Source organism: Daldinia decipiens (genome assembly GCF_022478715.1).
Source record: "Daldinia decipiens strain CBS 113046 unplaced genomic scaffold F4813scaffold_34, whole genome shotgun sequence".
NCBI classification, from domain to species: Eukaryota; Fungi; Ascomycota; class Sordariomycetes; order Xylariales; family Hypoxylaceae; genus Daldinia; species Daldinia decipiens.
The window spans coordinates 281071-300539 of record NW_026054577.1 but is presented as its reverse complement, the minus strand read 5'-3'; the positions used below and the strand labels follow the sequence as shown (position 1 = coordinate 300539).

Below are 19469 nucleotides of genomic sequence, written 5' to 3'. Positions count from 1 at the left end.
ATTAAAGTATATCTTTTATAATACTTACTTAGGCACTTATTCAACAAGAGGAAGAAAACAAAAGTTTATATACTAAACTATATCTTCATTTGAAGAGTTATAGCTAGAAAGAAATAGTCTTATGTTATTGTCCTATATCTACCTAAGCAAGTTCCCGGATATCTGTTTTTCAGAATGTCTCCTACCTACTCTACAAATTACTCCAACCTGACTATTTAGCTGTAGGGGAGTATAGATAGCTTAGTATTATTAACTATAGGTGTTAGTATATAAGAAGGAACTAAAGACACAACCCTTTCAAGGTATGAAGAGCTATAAATGCCAGAAACATGATTACAACTGAGCCACTAATATAGCCAAAGACCATTTTCCATAAATGTCTCAGTTATTCAGAGACCCAACAATAAGTTTATTATTAACTCCACGGCCGACTGTTATATATTCAAAATTTCTTGGACCTGCAAGATACCAGATGTCTGGGCATGCATCTAAGGGGCACTCTTTTTCACAATAGCTCCACATGTCTTAGGTACTCAAGTATATATAAATAAGGGTTTAACCACTCTTTGTATTGGATGAATGGTTTAGCTCTGCTAGGTAGGTGCACTACTGTGGCCGGGATGCCTCAAAATAGGGGCATAACGCGTCAAGACGCGACATGGACCGAATAGGCATCTACGTTTTCTAAAACTCTCGGTGTAGCAGCAATGGCAGAATCTTCTACGGGGACAACCTGGTTACCGCATTCTTTTTCTTCCTGGCCAAAAAAAACTGTAACAATTCAACCTTTGCCTTTCAGTCTACCTAGTCAAGCTCCGTACTATCACATCTTCTACTACATTTTAACCATTATCTGCTTATTCAACCTAGCATTATACTGTCACACTTTCAGTCACCCTCACCATCCCCTGGTGGACGATTCCTTCATCTAGGTTTCTATCCTAGGTACCAATAGGCAAGTCAAAGCAACACAATCACGCAACTGTGCCTGGTGTTATCACTAACCGATGATAGAAGGACGAACATTCCAACATAGTAGTCCATTAGTGGCCTGACTGTGTGTTTGCCTTGTTCGTTCTCCTCTCTGGTCGCCATACCCTTTTTACTTCGTCAAATACCTTTGATATAACACTCTCAATATGGATGTTCTTTGCCGAAAGCTCTATGACTGCAACATCAACTTCACCCCTTCAAATTCAATAGAAGAGCTGTTCAGGAACCTAGGAGACCCCCTAGACAACGATAAGAATTGTTACAGCAGTATAGATGAGCTGGACACCAAGTATCGACGAGTTCTACAGGATTTCTTGAAAAAAGCAGCTTCTTCTCCCCCAAATCACCCATATATCTCAACCTTCATAACCGTCGCCCACCAAGTTCTCGCATGTAACCATGGTATACATGTTGCCTTTGTTGAACGCCTAGCTCACATGGTAGTTCATACCGGAACCTACTACCCAGGACCTTATGAACAAGATTTCTTTTCGGCGTGCAAATGGATATACCAAGGCAGGAAAATACAAGATCTAGCAGCACTGAACATGGAGGCCGATCACAGCGGAGATAAGAATGGTAGGGGAGATAATGACGGGACCGACAATAGTAGCATCGCCGACGGAAGGAGTGATTTCAGGAGGGTCGCCAACAGAAGCAGCAACTACAACGAGATCGCCGAGGGCAAGAGAGATAATGGTGGGGACACCACTAGTATAGTTAGCAATAGTAGGAGCGACAACTTTCCGGACGACAATGGAAGTGACGGTAATGACAGGGGCGACAATGATAGGAGTAGCAATGACAGACTTGACATCTATGAAGCATCTCTAGTTCCTAACTCCTATAACTCCTACAACTCCCACAACTCTCACAATTCCCCAGCGTCGCCGACCAGACAATGTGCCCGATGTGGTATTTCAAACCTATTTCTAACCTGCGGCAACTGTCTACTAAAAAGGGGTGCTCAGATTACCATGAGCACGGTCTATTGTAGCCAGCGATGCCAAGAATTAGACTGGCCGGTCCATAAGCTGGTATGCGTTAATCGCAAGTAGCTTATGCGAGCTGTGTCCTTCATGGATAGTTTATTTTGCATCATGGAAGCTAAAGCAACTACCTTTTTGCTTAAGTCATGCTGGGAAGAACGTGGCATGACGATGTTGAAAGAACACAAGCCATATATATTGGCCATGCTTGGCTGCTACATGACGCGACCGTTTCCCTTTGGCGGATTCTCTACGGAGCAACATGCAAGAATGGTCCAGAGTGATCAGTATGTCCGGGAGATGATGTACTTGATTGGCCCGTTGAAGGCATTCTTCTTAGACGGTAAGTCAAGCCAGACTCTCTTTGAAGTTACTCACAAAACTACCTAATCTACCTATAATCATACTAACAACTTGTAGACCTATGTCAAGACTTTAAGATAGTCACCATCCTCGCCAAGAACGCCGATCGCCCACTTTGCCGCAAATCGGAAAACAACATAGAAAAGTCTAGCATGATGGACCCCCACAGTGTTCTTCGATTAACACTCCCATCCGGCGAGAAATTTGCTGTCGATCTTGCCGCAGGACGATTCGGATGGGTCGAGAAGATGATGCACTGGAATCGATTTGAGGAAGAGCGAATCTGGAAAATCATCGAGATAACTTGCACGATCCCACTCGACTTCAGAGACCCCTATATCCCCGCAGCGCAGTCCATCCTCATCCACAAGGAAATACTGGCCGACTTAATGGGCCACATCAATTTCCGCATACACTTCGGTACGGACAGATGGTCTACCACCCTAGATATCCTAACCAGAGTCGACACGGAAGAGTTCTCTGATTGGCAGTCGGATCTCCTCGAGAGAGCGATAGATCTCTGCGAAGAGACATTCACAATACGCTTGAGCAATCACCGCGGCTATATGTACCTCACCCCTGAATTCGACTTGTGCGTCACAGCTGAGGGAGCAGACTATGACGCCATTCAAAGTGCCTGGATGACGGAGGAAGAAGTTATACGGCTCGAGGGTGAGAGGGAGGAATTGCTAAAGGGGGTCTAGAAGGCCCGTCTTGAGAAATTTCGGATTAGATTCAAGCGCGCTGCGCTACAGATCGAGGAAGCGCATATAGATTGAGTAGCGGTATCGAGGTGTGTTGAGGTTATGTACATGGCGGCATGTGAGATTGCCATGTTCTTTGAATTGGTGTCGTTTCCTGCCTGTGACGATAGCGCTTTGTTGTGTGTCTAAGTAAGGTCCTTTCTTAGTTGGGATGGCATTCAAAATATTCGATGCCCAATGCGTTGCATTGATGTACTCCCCAAGATGACTTAAACATCAGTCTCCTCGTCGAGGGCCTTACCCCTGAATGAAGCATGCCCCTGATTCTCAGCCGAGTTTTGATTAGTAGGCCGATAGTCACGTATGACATGGAATGGCTCCGTAGCCAGCTGTGAAGCATAGTCCAGACTTGCAGAAATAAATCTCTCATCAATTCCCAGTCCATTCCAGTCGATTTCTTTTCCGCCCTTATTTAATTTGTCCCACGATACATTTTCTTCGATGGAATACCATATACGCCTTTCGTCTTTGTCGGTTAACATGTTTACATCTAATTCACTCTTTGCAATTCGTGGTAGGACCTTTTCAACGATATCCTGATAGCCCTTTTTACCAGCAATTAAGATCGCTTTTAAGTTGACAATAGTTTCCGGTATCTTAAGTAGTAGGTCAACTACCCCACGATGGCCTGCTTGCACCGCGATTGAGAGTGGTGTATCACCATTCTTGTCCCAACGGTTCGGATGGTGTACCCCTCCAGAGCTGAGGAGCTTCTGGACGTAAGAGTCAAGACCTAAAGCCGCTGCCCACCAAAGAGCCGATCTGTACGTCTTGTCGTGCCAGTCTGCATCGATTCTCTGCGCATTCAGAATATTCTCAAAAATAGACTCGTTCTGAACTCTAACGGCACATACTAGCGGCGGGGAATCGGTTGTCTCCTCGTTGATCCAGTTTGGATAAACTTCGTCAAAGTTTAAAAGCAGTTTTACTACGTCCTCTTTTCCTTCCGCGATGGCCAAATGAAGCGCTGGTAATTTTGTACGAGGATCATTGGGCTTTGCCAGTCTGTTGCTGAGAAGTAAATTTACGATATCACAATGTCCTGGTATAATCGCCAGACTTAATGGCGTCATATCTTTCCGATCATCATCAAATATTGACCGGCTTTTCCAAGTTTGTATCATGTCTTTCAATATTATCGCATGTCCTCGTTTTGCTACTTCGCGGACAACCATACAACGATAATCATAGTTGTCGTCTTTGTCGTCGTTGTTATTCTTGTCGTTTTGCCCTTGTATACCTCGTATCTTTCCCACGAATATTCTCGCCATGTTGATATCTCCAACTTGGGAGGCATAGAAGAATATGTCTTTATATTGGTCTTCTCCTGCGCCAAGCTCCAGCAGAACATCGACAACCATATACCAGCCTAATTGGCAGGCATCAATAAATGCCGAAGTCTTTGACGGCTCATCAAGAGGTTCCCGTCCTAGGAAATAAAGGGTGGCGCTCAAATCAGATTCCTTGATGGCTTGAAAAAGGTTGTCTGCCTTTACTTTTGGTTCGATTTCTTCCCCTAACTCAGTTTGTAGCTGCTGTTCTATGTTGAGTAATTTTCGATCATCATCTCTTTTTAGATGATGTAAGGCAGCGGTGGCATAGCATTTAATCGTCTCAGCAAGGCTAAGTGTCGATTGACGATTGCTTGAATCTGTGTGACCCCCAAAATCAACCCAGACAAGCGGGATGCGCATGATCTTTTCGTCTCTTGAGTACCGTTGAAGCAATCTAATAATTCCCCAATAGCTCTCAGCGTCATATCTTCGCAGGATATCTTGACGATATAATTCACAGGCCCCTATGAAAGCTCGCCTGACCCGATTAATAGCCTCCAGTCCCCCAAACGAACGTTCCTGCTCGCTTGTTGATCCCAGACTTGAATACGCACGGTCAAGTCCGGAATCAATTAATTTTCCGATATCTTGACGATCCAGCCACCCAAGACCCCTGGGTGTATCAAATACCTCACCAGGAAGTTGAAGCTTATGCTGATTTCTCAAAATCGGGATGGTGCATGCGAAAGCATCTTCTGCTTCACACAAACCTCTTTTAACAAGAATCTCCTGGATCTTGTCGTCAGTCTCATTGTTGACCTTAGTACCACCTCGATGTTCCCTCGCTTCTATTTGCCCAATATCCTGGACAGCTGTCATAATTGCAGATAAAAATGATGAATAGATTTCCTGCGCGCAATTTAATAAAAGGGAGCTTTTGGAAGTGACTACTAAAGCATAAAACCTATCAAAACCGTCGTATAACGAAGTATCTTTCATATATCTCGTATTGCACCAGCCAAAAAATCGTCGCTGGTCGTCTGGTTCGCTAAAGGGGTCGTTTTGGCCAACACGAACAACAAATTCCTTGATACCTATCTCCCACAGTCCACTTCTCCACCACATTCCATTCTCGACTTCCGCGCGGTTGATGTTTCTCCCCGGCCTTAAGCTTTGATTGGCGTGGTGTTCGTTTCCTTCTGTTTTTGGTACATTTCCAGATCCTAGCTGTGCACTCGAGTCTTGTACCTCGAATCGGCATTTTTGTATCTTTAATTCCCTTCCACCTCTCAAGATATCCAAGGCCTTCGTTTCAGCCGATCCACCTATCCTATATTCATCAGTCGAGAGAAAGCGACTTATGCGCTTGTCGAACTTCTTAGAGCCCACATCATCTGCCTCTTGACTGTCTCGCGGCTCTTGCTCTTTTAATGACCAGAACCACAAGCCAAGGACAGCCTCTATTTCAGAAGCTTCAGCTTTCCACGGACCTTCAGGAAGTCCATCCTTGTTAATTGCTCTTCGCAATGACATTTGGATAGTTCCATCTTTTAATGAGCATGAGGATTGAATGGCCCAAAATATGCAAAAGGCTTGCCTTCATGATCCAGAAAGCTTGACAGATTGCTGAGAGTCCGAGGCAAAGAGAACTTGCATGGTTTCTTCAATAGCCTGCACCAAAGCTAGGGCCGTATCTCGAACCAAAATGCGTCTATTACCCCAGTGACTGCTATGTTCCGATTCTGGTTCCCCCAGCCCTGTCATACGAGCAAGCCGGCTTCTATAGAAGAATGTCTTCACGGTCGCATTCGGGCCAAGTTCACAGCCACTAGGTGTGCAATCATGTTGAGTTTTCCTGGTGCAGTATTCTTCTGAGATCCACCGAGAAATTGCCTTCTCAGCTAATTTCGTAAGACTTTCCGGAGGATTGGAGTTGTGTAATTGGATTCGAAATCCAGAAAGGATAGTCACACCGCCTGAAATCCCTTGAAGTCTTTCCAGTACACAAGATCTCTCTCTTTCATGGGCTTCGGGATTGGAAGACACATTTATGAAAGAGCCAATAGTAACATCTGCGCAACTTTTCCTTGGTATACTAACAACCTTCCATTTGCAGCTGTTAGATTCAGAGGGCGTATCAGACTGTCCAATCTTGAGTGCCAGCCAGTCCAATTCGTGCCCCTGGAACAAGGTTGGGTCTCCGGTCATGCAGTTATCCTGCTCTCTTAATCGCCGAGTTCTAAGCCCTGCACGGATGATGCTCATAATAATAGTCACACCCAGCTGGAGGACTGACACGGATGAGTGACATGCTCTGAGACCTAAAAACTGGCAGATAAATCCTATCGTGGATAATAAGACTGCGGTCCAAATATAGTCCATCATAGTATTTCCCTTTCTGTCTTTGTACGACGTGATATATTTCTGTAAGGGGAATTTGGTGTCCGAATACCCAAAGGGGTCAAACATCTGATCGCCTATTGTTTGATTTCCTGGCTGGACCCAATAGAACCTGGATTTGATGTTCGGGCTAACTTTCCTTTCGAACATATGCTCCTTAGTTTTGCTTTTGATCAAGTAAGCACATAGAGCCATTCCGAGGCAAAGTAGGATCGTCCCAATAGCCATCAACGGAACTGCATAATGGTCTAAGATTAGGGTTTAGCATTGAAATAAAACGAATACATAAGATTTACATTTTACCTTGATTAGAGGTTCGCGTCCATTGAAAGTAGTATTTTGTGAGAACTGCCCATACCAATACGAAAGACTGCATCATGATCCCTAGTATCGCTGCAAAAACAAACCAACCACGATCCAATGGCTTGATTCCAATATTGAGAGATAGATTTGGGTTTGGCGCGAAACGTGCTGGCTTTGCTCTGATATGTTTCTCCTCGTCTGATCCTGAAGATTTATTTCGTTTTTGTGTCTCCTTCCATCCCTTTCTTCCGCGCTCAGTTTCGATGTATTGCTGGAACGAATATATGCCAGCTGTTGGCTTGCTTCCATCTGTAGGGTAAAATGCATTGGCCGAATACTTCGGATCGTGTACGACTTCGAGTAGCTTAGGACGACCGAAAACACGAGCAATGCCTCCATTGGTGTAAAGTTCACAAACATCGCGGCTAGTAGATGAACACAATTCTGCTTCGGCTGTACCTGCTCCCTCTTGAGCTCGTCCGACGAAAGCTCTAAGAGATGGTGTCCCACATACTCGAATTGCAGATACGACAGCAGTGATGATTCCAAGGGGGGCCATAGAGAATATAATAATATCTAAAATGGTCAAGCATTCGCTGAGATACTGCTTAGTCGGATTTTCTCCAAAAAGGCTAATAAGGGGAGCAAGATCCGTAGCAAGATTATTGGAGAAGTCGTCCCACCAGTCATCGCCCATGGTTAATGATGATAATGATGTCGCCTGTTATCATAGAAGGAACTGTTATCATAGAAGTAAGTATAGAAAGGCCTTTAAGCACGATGTGTCTTGTAGTATAGGAAAGTGGAAATGTGAATGATAGCCTATCACTCCATACACGAGAGAAGAGGGATATGATTATCAGATCACAAGCGGGACAATGCGTCATGCAGCAGAGTATTATGTTAAAAGCGCAGTATGGAGGTAACAAAATTTTCAAGAACTTCTACTCGCCAGGGCTGTGTAAAGGCTCCCCCGGAAAAGACGTTTTCAGCCTAACGTATATTGCATTTTCGATTCTTCACAGCAATACCTTCAGGCGGCCACTGTAACGCCCTAGCCCCTCATTCACATCAGGCTTCCTACGGTTGCTATTAAGCGAGACGTAAACGATATAGTTGCACGACAGGATAACCTACTGCCCCCTAATACTCGGATCGTTATTAAATACTATTCACATTCCTCCTTTTCAGGATATAAACCATGGTTATCATGATGCTTCTTGTCGTACATGTAATTACTGTAGCTTAACTAATACATACCGTGCAATACTTTTTACTCATACGCTGCTCAGCCAAGATAGGCAGATGGCAAGGCGTTTAGCCCGGTCCTTCGCATAAGAGGCTAAAAAACACATGCCTTAGATATGGGAGGCATGCATTGGTGCGATGAGTAGTATTTCCATTTCCTGCTTATTCCCATACCCCTACATTCCTTCTTTAAAAGGTATTGCTCGGGAGGCTTGAGATGCAAAGCCAATGGCACCTAATATATTAGGTACGTACCTCAACGGAGGCGCAGTGACCTATGATCTTTGAAAAAAGATATACGAATCTTATGACGGGACCAGACGGCGGTCTTGGCAATGCGACTAACAGTACCGTTTATACGACTCGAGCTAACAGTCTGCCGACTATTGAGGCTCTGCATGGAGTAGATGTCTAGCTTAGGTAGGATTGACAACTATACCCCGGCTAGCTCTCTGCAGGCTACGAAGTCATACATATCCACATGCTATTGTATTTGCTGCTGCAGAGCATGGGTTGGATTCGGGAAAGTGTCCGTATGTGGGGACGGAAACGGAATATAGGACTATAAGTTTACGGCGGTAGATCTCCGTTACACGCCGATCTTCTCTAGAAGCAGCCAGCTGAACTCCTCGACCCAAATTAGTCTTCTCAAAGACGCCAAGAACACCGCACCCATGAAGCGTAAGCGGAGATCTTTTACGGCTGAAAGACGCTCGTAAATTCAACAAACTTCGGCGCTACAGCACAAACCACGCAATACAATTACATACTATAGTTATCATAACATGAACTTAACCTAGATCCAAAGCTACCTAGGTCAGGTACTTAAAGTAGCGTATCAGTTTTCGGCGTTAATCAGGAAGTGATATCGAGATCTATAGTTCAGGAATTAACGGTTATCGTGCCGATCCGTTCTTTAGCAAGTCCGCACCTCACCGGGAAAGTAAGCGCCAAGCAAACTACATGTGCTAGACTCATAGAAACGAATGTATATTGATAGAATGTAGGAACTAATAGAGAAAAATATATGTCGTGAGTTGGTCGATATCAATAGTGCAGTCATACATAAGAAATTTAAGATGTATAGCTTAGTCCGCTCTAAAGTTCCCTGAGCGGTTGCGTATATGAATCCATCGTGAGCAAAAGAAATACATGCCCAGGTATCTAGGAAATTCATGGGGAAAGAATGTTCAGAAGTAGAAGTAAAGCAGAAGGAAACGTGTAGTTCAAGGAAGGTTGGGTTGGGAGTAAAGCTTTGGTATAGGTGTGAATACACACACCTAGCTTTAGTCGCATTTATAAAAAAAGAAAATAAAAAAAAGGAAGAAAAAACATATGATAAAGCTAGCGGGTAGCCATAGATCCTATTAACTTAGTGATCAAAATGTAATATAGCGTCCATTCCGAAACCTATCAAGGAAGCAACACTGAGAAACATAACGTATCATCGAAGTTTTCGATGCCTGTCGTATAAATATCCATGGCAGGGCTTCACCCATCGGACATGAAAGACCAGTCCGTATGTCGTATTGCTCTAACCATTTTTCGAGAGGACCATATTTTCAATGGTCTTAAACGTATACTTCCTGTCGCGCGGGGCGGTTGGCATTGATTAGCCGAGCCCAAAGCGACCAAGGAGTTTCTGGTTCTAGAGTTGCACAGCTGTGAACCCTAGGAACTAATGGCTATAATGCCATTTAAACGGAGGTAGATAAGTTAGTATTGGGAAGTAGCCAAATCCTGACGGTTGAGTATCGGGATCGAGTAGTATTCGGATCCGGCGAGCCTCTATCTCTGGCGCTACTCCTGGTATATCGGTGCTTCACCCTGCAGAAACGATATCGGGTTGATGAAAGGGTCGAATTCATATTCGCCGCTGCTGCTTTTCGAGGTGACAAGTTCATTGGCTATGTCGGGAGAAAGGCTATTATCGTGCTGTAGATGTGTTCCCTATTAAGCTGTAAGAATCACAGTAAATGCGCAGGGTTAAGGTCTGATGTACTTTACGCGAGACGTGTCCGCAAAGCCACCACCCTTGTGGCAATTGTGAAGAGAATCAGGGGACACTCTAGCAAATGGGCAAGAAAATCGTCGGCTCGCACCTTTCGAACGGGTCGATTTCCTCCCTCGTCTAAGCATCACAGGCTTAGCCTTTGAATTTGGTAACCAGGTAGCCATATTCTACTATAGGCACCAATAACCTTGTATGATCACAGGTAATAAAGCGTCCGTAGTGAGATTCGATAGCGAATGAAGAAAAGAATTCAGTCAAGATGAGATATGTGTAAGACAAGAAATGTTCCCAATTCGAAGAAAATATTGTGGTGTGTAATTTAGAGAGAGGCAAGACAACTACATCTCCCTAAATGGCGATTACTACCACCTTGCGGCTCTTGTTTATGCGCTTGCGAAAATAATACATTGCGTTAAACAAATGTAGCTACTTGAAGGATCGATCTGTGTGCGTGTGTGCGTGTGTGCGTGTAGGCGTACCTGCAGACCAACCACTCACGGGGCTGATATAATGGTTCCGCCAGCACGATTAACAAAAAACAACCCGTACACAAGCTACATGTAGTCATCCTATTCGCGGGGTATAAGAACCATATCAGAGCGGGCTGGATAAGTCTGCATTGGCGGGATCATCGCATACTGATAACGCAGTTGAATACACGTTGTCAGGCCTGGTGCCTAGATAGGACATTTCCGGCACTCTTAAGAATGATTCCAGCCCCCATTCTTGAACTCTTACGTCATAGTAATCCGGTGCCATCAATCGCGGTCCTATCTTCCGAGTTAACCATCGGCCCAATAACGTACGAGGACGTAGTAAATAGAAAATAGAAAAGTGGCAGTAAGCCAAGCGAAATAGAAGCTGCATTATGAAGATAGGTTCAGGAAATCCTAACTCTAGCATCTTACATAGGAGGTTGTAGCTTTTCATGAATACCCACAGCCGGGTCAAACGAAGGTAGACGTATAATTAAATAGACCGTCGTGACATACGTGCTCATGTATAGGTAGGTACCAGTTATGATATCTGGAAGATGAAGTCTAGAACTGGAGGCGCCTCTGTCTTACATTGGAAGCATGGATAAGTCGTGAAAGGATACGCAAGACGCCCAGCCAGTCGGAAGTTCACAAGGCATCAAGGCTGTAAAGCTGTAAGGCTATAAGGCTATAAGGCCGCGAGACTAATACTCAAAGGTACCACAATGTTTGGGGAGTTTGGAGAAAGTTTGGGGTAGATTAGCATGCGAAGAAACGTTGCGGGCCGCCAAACCGCCAGCGCTATCATGACAGCCTCGAATTAAATTCGAAATTGGGCGGCTTCTAAGATCCCACGGCAACCCGGTAACCTCGGGCGTGGTGCCGACTAAAGCCAGTCCGCTCTTAAGCGAGAGACTAAAAACATGTATCATTGTAATTGGTCTCAACTCGGGGAAATAAGCACTAAGGCGAGAGACAGGCAGACGGTTACATACCTACATAGTGGCGGGAGGTTACCCGGCCGACCCTTACGCCTAGTTAGAGGCCTCCCCGCTAAATCGTGTCTCGGTACTGGCGACAAGTCTACCGACGTCGAAAGAGAGTTTTCTATATCCAATAAGGATACGTCTTGCCCATGTCCGGACAGTCCGGAAAGTCCGGAAAGTCCACAGAAAGTCTTAGGAGTAGTTGTTTAGGGGCACCGATTACGCCAAAAAATGAAATCTTAAGTACCTATGATGATTCCTCGACCCCTCCATAACCAATAAGCCGGGATGGATCTCGTGAGTTAGTTACGTCGTTAATGTAATCATACATAAGCACGATGGTATATAGAACTACCGGGACCAAAAAATAACATATATTATATGCATACCAACATCACCCATCCAGTCCTCGATTCATGTCTCGTCATGTCCCGTTATCAAAAAGGTAAAGGCGTTTGCGTAACTTGATAAAAACGAATGTGAAGAAGTAGAATAGATAAGAATAATAAGCCCCTACTCAAGGAGTGTAAGTTGAAGGCAGGGAAGCTTTAATAATATAGGTACGAATATCCAGCTTCATATGTAACTCCACTCAAATTTAGTCAGATTTTGGATGCCATTCATCCCGCTTCCTGTGAAAGGGGCAACTTTCGAAGGTATAACGTCTATCGTCAAAGCATTGAGACTAGCCGTGGCGATTCATGAAAGAGTAGCTCATGTGTCGAGGGGGAGTAGTCTTCTCTATGTCGTAAGTAGTTGAGTCCCCGATGTATAAGGCAGTCGAAGTTTTAAAGACAGGAGGATAAGTAAAATATTGCTCTAGTCGTTTGGTTCAAATGAGCTTTAATGAGGAACGGATATACCAAATTCATTTGTATCCCCCAGTTGATGATGGCGATTTGAAAGAATAGGACGTGCCTAATATTGGTCTGGCAGCAATAGGCCGAGATAAAAGGGAGTAAAGAGTCGTTATTCCCGATAACAAACTGGTCTCTCTCCTAGAATCAGACGAATATAAATCTTAGAGGTGATTGCTATAAGGTTTCGAAGCGGAGATAAACGGGGGTTCAAATAGTCGTTAGTTTGGTAGGTAAGTGCCTGGTAACTACATAGGCACCCAAGTCCAGCATCTACTCGGGCGGGGAGGATGGATGGACCTCTGGGTTTTCCTCCTGGACTACTGTTGCTCGCCAAAAAAAGTCATCGTCGGTTCCACCATTAGTATTTTCTGGTAGGTTAAAGTCATGTTCACTGAACCGAAACAAGACATTGGCGTCTTGCTGCTGTAATTGATGTAGCTCTTGAGCCCGTCTCTGTTGCTCTATCTCTTGTATCCGATGCTCTAGTGTTTCTATCATTTGCCGTTGAGCGACAATCTCTTGTCGTTGGGTGTCAACCGCTTGTTGTAATTGCACCCGTTGCTGCAGCTCTTGAAATCGGTGTGGGGGGTCTACATGTTGTTCAATATCTAACAACACCGATTAGTTTAAACAATTAAATATAGCAGTGATGGCAACTTACATGGAGATGGGTATGGACGGTCAGCCCTTGGGAAAACTATCTCGTAGATTCTGTCCCATTTGGCCCGAGCAGACGCGTTCCACGCGTCTGCTCGTCTCCGCAAAGCTTCTTCTTGCTCATGGTTAATTGCAAGTACGGGAAAGCCATCTTCAGCAAGCGCACAGGGTTCAATAGCCCTAGTGTGCTCTCTGAACTGGTCGTACTGGTCGAAAGGCTGACCACAGCGTTGGCATTGGGGGGTTCGGTGTCTCCTATATAAGTGTTCCCTATGAATAGGTATGTAAGAGTAAGATTGGGCACAAAGGGTCAAAACTTGACATACTTAACTCGAGATATGCTTTCAAACCCACCATGATTATGGCAATCGAGACGTAAACCAGGGAATGCCTTAGCAATTGGGCAGGCAAGCCTGGCATCAGTGCTTTGCGAATTCATAGGTTTCTTCCCGCGTCCACGTGAACCCCCGTCGTCGCCGTCGTCAGCATCATCGTCTTGTGCATTCTTTCTCTTCTGACGTCCTTGATTTGAAGGAGACCCGGCTGTCGACTGGGGATCGCTTGATTGGACATGCTGTATCCCACTACGACTTAGACCGGGTATGCCCCGAGCAAATGTAAGGTTTGCTAGACAGGCATTCAGCTGATGGGAGCTAAGATGTCCAAGGTATGCATTAGTCAAGGGAAAAACAGTGTTCTGCGTATGCCCGAGACTAGTGCACCGAGCATCTCTCCAGGCATCGTCTACCCTAGTAAGGGTCGGCTGGACATCACTACCTCTAGGTCCGAGAATATGTCCAGGGAACTGAATAAGTCTCTCTGGAAGTTGCTCTATCCCGAAGTATTGCTGGAGACGCGCATTGCGGAAACACTGAGATTCCAAGTCCGTATTATAATAGATCCGGGTCTGGGAAGATCCGGTGTGAGACTCGTGATATTTCAGTTTATTTGGTGTGCCGAGTACGATCTGAGAGTTGACATCAAGGTTTTGTAACTTTGCCATAGTCAACTATAGGTGGTGATAAGCTTGTTATAGACATGGGTAATCAAGCGGCCGTACCTATGGGGTTTCGACGGCAGGAAGACAAGGATTCAACACAAGAAGATGTAACATACGTAAGGTAGCTGGCGTTGCTACAAGAAAAAAGAAGAAGAAATGGAAATATCGTGGTATTGGAATTAGAAAGAGAAAATAATAAAAGACAGAACGCATATTCCCGAAATATGAATAAGATAGTTTTGCGCTGCTCTACTCAACACTGTTCCGAAATATGATAGTTACTGAAATGCGCCTGCGAAAAATTCCATAGCTGCGGTAAACGTTAGGTACCTATATGCATGTCGGTGTGATGTATCTGCAGTAAAATAAGTAATACTATGGTACCGTTGGACCAAATACAAATGGCTCCGGACGATTAACGGAAAATATTCCGTACAACTACGTCAGGAGTACAGAGCTTTTATCCATATGGGCTGTCCCATTAGCGAGAGAGCAGCATGTTCTGATGCCTACCTGCCCAGAGGTCATCATTAGGTAAGGTAGAAAGCTGAACATGTCGATGATCCGGCGCGCATTTTGGTAATCTAGGCGCGAGAATCTTCCTCGACACACTTCGACGTACTTCGGTTCGTACAGTCTTAATTTTAACTAGCTGAACGAGGACTTCGTACATATTGATACAAGACAACCAACGCAATGAGACTGTAATTGTTTATTAGTCGAAACTCCAAAGCCAACCAAAAGTATCCTTACAACTATAATGCAGGCCTAGGACCAAGGTCGTGTGTGTCTTACAGCGACAATATTAATAAGTCGTGAAAGAGTAGAAGACTACGACCAGGCCCAGCTACTAACTTCAATCAGCGCATCGCGTGGGGATTCTACGTACTTTATTTCAACGGCTAGAGCTAACTATTATGTAGAAAGGTTACTTCCGGTCCAGTTGGGGAATTGGGGAAGCCTACAATGTCGTCTCAAACATGTGGCACTCCTTTTGGGTGGGGATGGGGATGAGGATGGGGAAGTCTGGGGGTAGACTATGTACCTACATAGGTATGTAGGTACTTAGCCCGGACTAGCTCGGACTAGCTCGGACTAGATCGGACTAGCTCGAGCATGTGAAGAAGCACTAAATTCCCCATACAATACAATAGATACCTCGGTCGGGGGTAGCTGTGGGGTCTGACATCAGCGTAACGGTCTAGCGTACGGAACTCTACAAGCGCGAGCAGCCACGCATCCGAGGTCTAATCGTAATCATAAACTCCGGATTCATTCCCTCTGCATTCTCCTTCTCAACTGTATATTAATTTTGTAGAACATCTCAACCCGTTAAATAGTCTGGATATCTAATATCATATATACATCATTGTTAACACAACAAACACCATAGTTAGATCCTAAACAATAACTAACACAAAACTAACAATGGGTGGTAAGTACTTCGCCAAATCCTAAGCACCACCACACGCAGCTGACAGAACATAACAACCGCAGCCCTCGAAAGATTATCGCAGATCTCAGGCCAGATCTCAGGCTCCAAGTCGGCGCGCGAGAAGCTCCTCGAGAAGAACCCCGACGACGTAAGCTTCTCTCTTCCATTTTATACCTTCCCAATAACAATTCCCGATCCTCTCGTCCCCAAACGGTCCGCATTCCCAACAAGCTAACAACTCCGGGAAACAGATCGTAGTAACAGCATGTCTCCGAACGGCGTTCACGAAAGGCGGCAAGGGCGGTTTCAAAGACACACCGGCGTCTGACCTGATGGCGGGAGCTCTAAAGGGACTCTTGGAGCGATCCAAGATCGACCCATCGCTGGTAGAGGATGTGTGCGTGGGTGAGGTTCTTGCGCCTGGCGGTGGCGCCACCGAGATGCGCGCCGCAGCTCTTGTTGCCGGCCTCCCCGAGACCGCCGCCGTCCGAACTCTTAACCGTCAGTGTTCGTCGGGTCTGCAGGCATGCGTTGATGTCGCGAACCAGATCCGCGCCGGCATGATTGAGATCGGCATTGGCGCTGGTGTCGAGAGCATGAGCTTGCATTACGGGTAAGTTTCTTTTTCCTTTCTCCAACACCACTTCCTCGAGCACTATTGAATCATTGAATCCCCGTGGCTGACAACCCCTCCTCTAAAGCCCCCACGCCGTCTCCGAGTTCTCCGACCTCCTCGAGTCCCACCCCGAGGCCGCCAACTGCAAGGTTCCCATGGGCATCCTCTCCGAAGACATGGCCCGCGACCTCAAGGTCTCGCGCGCCAGCCAGGACGCCTTCGCCGCCGCCTCCTACCAGAAGGCCCTCAAGGCCCAGCAAGCAGGCCTCTTCGACGAGGAGATCCACCCGCTAACCGTCAAATACACCGACCCCAAGAGCGGCGAGACCAAGAACCTCACCGTCAACAAAGACGACGGCGTGCGCCCCGGCATCACCGCCGAGTCCCTCGGCAAGATCCGCCCCGCCTTCGCCGAGAACGGCTCCATCCACGCGGGCAACGCATCGCAGATCAGCGACGGCGCCGCAGCCGTCCTGCTGATGCGCCGATCGACAGCCGAGCGCATCGGCCAGACCATCCTCGGCAAGTTCGTCGCGGCCAGCATCGTCGGCGTCAAGCCGCTGCTCATGGGCCTCGGGCCCTGGAAAGCGATCCCCAAGGCCCTGTCGCTCGCCGGCGGCCTGACCATCGACGACATCGACATCTTCGAGATCAACGAGGCTTTCGCCAGCCAGTGCCTCTGGTGCGCTAACGAGCTGAAGATCCCCGCGGAGAAGATCAACCCTAAGGGTGGCGCTATTGCCTTTGGCCACCCCCTCGGCTGCACTGGTGCTCGCCAGGTGAGCACCCTGCTGTACGAGCTTCGACGCCGCGGCCAGAAGGTTGGTATTACGAGTATGTGCATTGGTACGGGTATGGGTATGGCTGCCGTGTGGGTTGCCGAGTAAGGGTGTTACATCTTTCAAATCAGTTTAAATTCATGTTTCATGCCGTGGCATACCACGGTGCACATTGTAGAAACACCATCTCGGGCCTTGGGAGGGCCTTTGCATGTATGAAAGTCGTATACGACGGGTACTTGAAGGAGGCAAAATAGCATTGTGTACAATGTATATCTAGGCGTTTAGTATATCATCTATATCGTATATGCAATTACAAGCTTCGTTGCCATCCACCTCCACGAAATAAATGTCAACAACATAATCCAGTCGCATGACGTATTTTCAAACCCAATATTACAGTTTCTCTCATCTGTGCCGAGATAAGCCTCGGCGGAACGTATATAGCCCCAGATCATCCAATGTAGGTGCCAACAGGCTATTCTCGCACTACGAGAACCCCTCGATGTGGCTGCCCAGCCCTCTTTCCTTCGCCAGTCGTATAACCTCAAATCCGACTACGAGATCCATGAGCCCCAGCCCTACGCTCTTATAAATAACATTGCCGGCTGAAAGCCAACGCGCCAAGTGGTGATCATGTCCCGCTTGCTGCTGCTTCTGCCGCTGTTCATCTACAGTCCCCTGACTTGAGCTTTGTCGATGGTGGAAAGGCAAAGAGCGGCTGCTGCTGCTCCTCCGGCTCGGGCTGCGCGACGAGGATCGCTTACCTCCGTTACCCGATGCCGAGTTACCCGATTCGGACCCGAAGACGGTTGACATGGCCGACCCGGGTGATGCGAGGTCCAGCTTTTCTAAAGACTCGTTGATGGAGGAAGCTTCGGTTGAGCTCTGAGATATAAGTGCTTCCTCTTCTTCCTTTGCCAGCCGGTGAATCATGGCCAGCTCGCCCAGTCTAGTTTTAATTGGTTAGTACTATGTTCATGAATCGTTAAACAATATACTACGAGACTTACTCGACGAGCTGCGTGGGCTCTAAACCTGCTTCAATGATCTCGCCCGCCTCTTTCAGTGCCCCGTCCAAAGTATCCACGATGATAACACCGCCTTCCGTTGCGTGTTTATGATAATGATGTCCGAGTGTATGTGTCTTGACGGCTTGGAGTAGCAGCTCTCGAGGCAGCTCACGCATCTGCTTTGTATAGCTCCCTATCGCTATAATCAGCCTGCCCTTCCTTCGACCTTCGTGACTTGTTAGTATGCTCGCGTCGAACAGATCTTCGGTGCTTGGCGTGCAACAGTAGATGACATCTGCCTCCCTCAAGTGTTCTTTCAGCAATCTGCCATAGTCTCCATAGGTCTGAGTTAGAAGGCTAAACTGCGCCTGTTCCCACCCTTCACGCTGCTTGATATCTTTAGATATGCCATATATCTTCTTGAATGTATCTTTAGCACTTTCGCTGAACGACCTATTGATAATGTATACCTGGCGAATGGTATCGCCCCGTAACATCAACGCTAGGCGCATATGCCAGTAAGCTTGCAATCCCGAGCCAAACACAACAAGGGTTCGGACCGAAGCGCGCTTTGCGAGGAGACAGGAGGAGGCAAGCGCGGTGCGGAAAGCGGTCAGGGTCTTCGCGTGTAGGAAACCTATAGGAGGGCCCTGGGGAGAGTAGATGGTCACCGAGCCGGTAGGTCGGATGGGAGGCAGTGCCGTATCTGCCGATTTATCCGCTGATGGTGACGACAAAGTAACAACTGCGATTTGGTTAGCCAAGATAGATTCAAGATCGCTAATGTCTTGGCTGCAAACTGACCTTTCACTGCATGGCCAAGCGTACTAATCGAAGGCATGAAAAGCGTAGTCGTGCCGGTGGTATTAGAATGTACTGATATACGCTCGGGTTGGTGAACGATGCCATCCTTTATGGACTGTGTACCGGTTGAGTACTCGTGAAGAGCATTTCTAAGCGTGTCGGTCAGTTCTTGAGCTTCGTCGTGGCTAAGACTCTCTAGCAAGCCGCAAATTTGATCGTTCGAAAGAACTGTTAAAGACATGGCTGTCGACATCGGAGTTAACGTGTAAGTAAACACGTTCCTGTAACATTTATAGTTGATCACTAGGTTAAGCGATTGATGTTTTCGATAGACTTGGCTCTGGGTTACACGAAGAGAATTCTAGGGAATCTTGAGGTTGGATTCTCGAGGTTGGATTCTTGAGTTCAAGTGGGAGAGAGGAGATAGCCGACTCTCGGCAACCGAGTTGAAGGCTTGGCTGAGCGCATATCCACACATAATTGATCTTTCATAGT

At 46.5% G+C, this 19469-nt stretch overlaps 6 protein-coding genes across 6 annotated transcripts; 2 read left to right on the top strand and 4 right to left on the bottom strand.

The window, feature by feature from the left end:
- Positions 1-1139: 1139 nt before the first annotated feature.
- Positions 1140-3049, top strand: F4813DRAFT_392340 (uncharacterized protein; the record flags this gene model as incomplete). Its single annotated transcript, XM_049247265.1, has 3 exons — positions 1140-2030; positions 2127-2325; positions 2403-3049. 3 exons carry the CDS (start codon positions 1140-1142, stop codon positions 3047-3049), a joined length of 1737 nt encoding a protein of 578 aa, XP_049096793.1.
- Positions 3050-3318: 269 nt separating this feature from the next.
- On the bottom strand, positions 3319-7783 carry F4813DRAFT_382458 (putative ankyrin repeat protein; the record flags this gene model as incomplete). Its single annotated transcript, XM_049245805.1, has 7 exons — positions 3319-3924; positions 3964-5292; positions 5335-5975; positions 6102-6629; positions 6663-6711; positions 6745-7031; positions 7087-7783. The coding sequence occupies 7 exons, from the start codon at positions 7781-7783 to the stop codon at positions 3319-3321; spliced, it is 4137 nt and encodes a 1378-aa protein (XP_049096792.1).
- Positions 7784-10134: 2351 nt separating this feature from the next.
- F4813DRAFT_392337 (uncharacterized protein) lies at positions 10135-10512 on the bottom strand (the record flags this gene model as incomplete). Its single annotated transcript, XM_049247264.1, has 2 exons — positions 10135-10284; positions 10342-10512. 2 exons carry the CDS (start codon positions 10510-10512, stop codon positions 10135-10137), a joined length of 321 nt encoding a protein of 106 aa, XP_049096791.1.
- Positions 10513-12940: 2428 nt separating this feature from the next.
- F4813DRAFT_392336 (uncharacterized protein) lies at positions 12941-14330 on the bottom strand (the record flags this gene model as incomplete). Its single annotated transcript, XM_049247263.1, has 3 exons — positions 12941-13278; positions 13332-13597; positions 13654-14330. 3 exons carry the CDS (start codon positions 14328-14330, stop codon positions 12941-12943), a joined length of 1281 nt encoding a protein of 426 aa, XP_049096790.1.
- Positions 14331-15517: 1187 nt separating this feature from the next.
- F4813DRAFT_369473 (peroxisomal 3-keto-acyl-CoA thiolase) lies at positions 15518-17464 on the top strand. The gene is made up of 4 exons (XM_049244432.1): positions 15518-15762; positions 15825-15910; positions 16014-16375; positions 16464-17464. The coding sequence occupies exons 1-4, from the start codon at positions 15756-15758 to the stop codon at positions 17263-17265; spliced, it is 1257 nt and encodes a 418-aa protein (XP_049096789.1). The 5' UTR covers positions 15518-15755; the 3' UTR covers positions 17266-17464.
- Positions 17456-19403, bottom strand: F4813DRAFT_196851 (NAD(P)-binding protein). The gene is made up of 3 exons (XM_049239509.1): positions 18975-19403; positions 18171-18915; positions 17456-18109 (listed from the first exon to the last, which is right to left on the bottom strand). The coding sequence occupies exons 1-3, from the start codon at positions 19225-19227 to the stop codon at positions 17647-17649; spliced, it is 1461 nt and encodes a 486-aa protein (XP_049096788.1). The 5' UTR covers positions 19228-19403; the 3' UTR covers positions 17456-17646.
- Positions 19404-19469: the final 66 nt, after the last annotated feature.

What these genes read in the sequence shown, in the direction of transcription:
- F4813DRAFT_369473 (XM_049244432.1), top strand. An exon ending in TCGAGAAGAACCCCGACGAC is followed by an intron (nt 15,911 to 16,013) that starts GTAAGCTTCTCT and finishes TCCGGGAAACAG; the next exon opens with ATCGTAGTAACAGCATGTCT. An exon ending in AGCATGAGCTTGCATTACGG is followed by an intron (nt 16,376 to 16,463) that starts GTAAGTTTCTTT and finishes CCTCCTCTAAAG; the next exon opens with CCCCCACGCCGTCTCCGAGT.
- F4813DRAFT_196851 (XM_049239509.1), bottom strand. Translation starts at nt 19,227, where the DNA reads ATGTCGACAGCCATGTCTTTAACAGTTCTTTCGAACGATCAAATTTGC. An exon ending in GCTTGGCCATGCAGTGAAAG is followed by an intron (nt 18,916 to 18,974) that starts GTCAGTTTGCAG and finishes ACCAAATCGCAG; the next exon opens with TTGTTACTTTGTCGTCACCA. An exon ending in GAGCCCACGCAGCTCGTCGA is followed by an intron (nt 18,110 to 18,170) that starts GTAAGTCTCGTA and finishes AATTAAAACTAG; the next exon opens with ACTGGGCGAGCTGGCCATGA.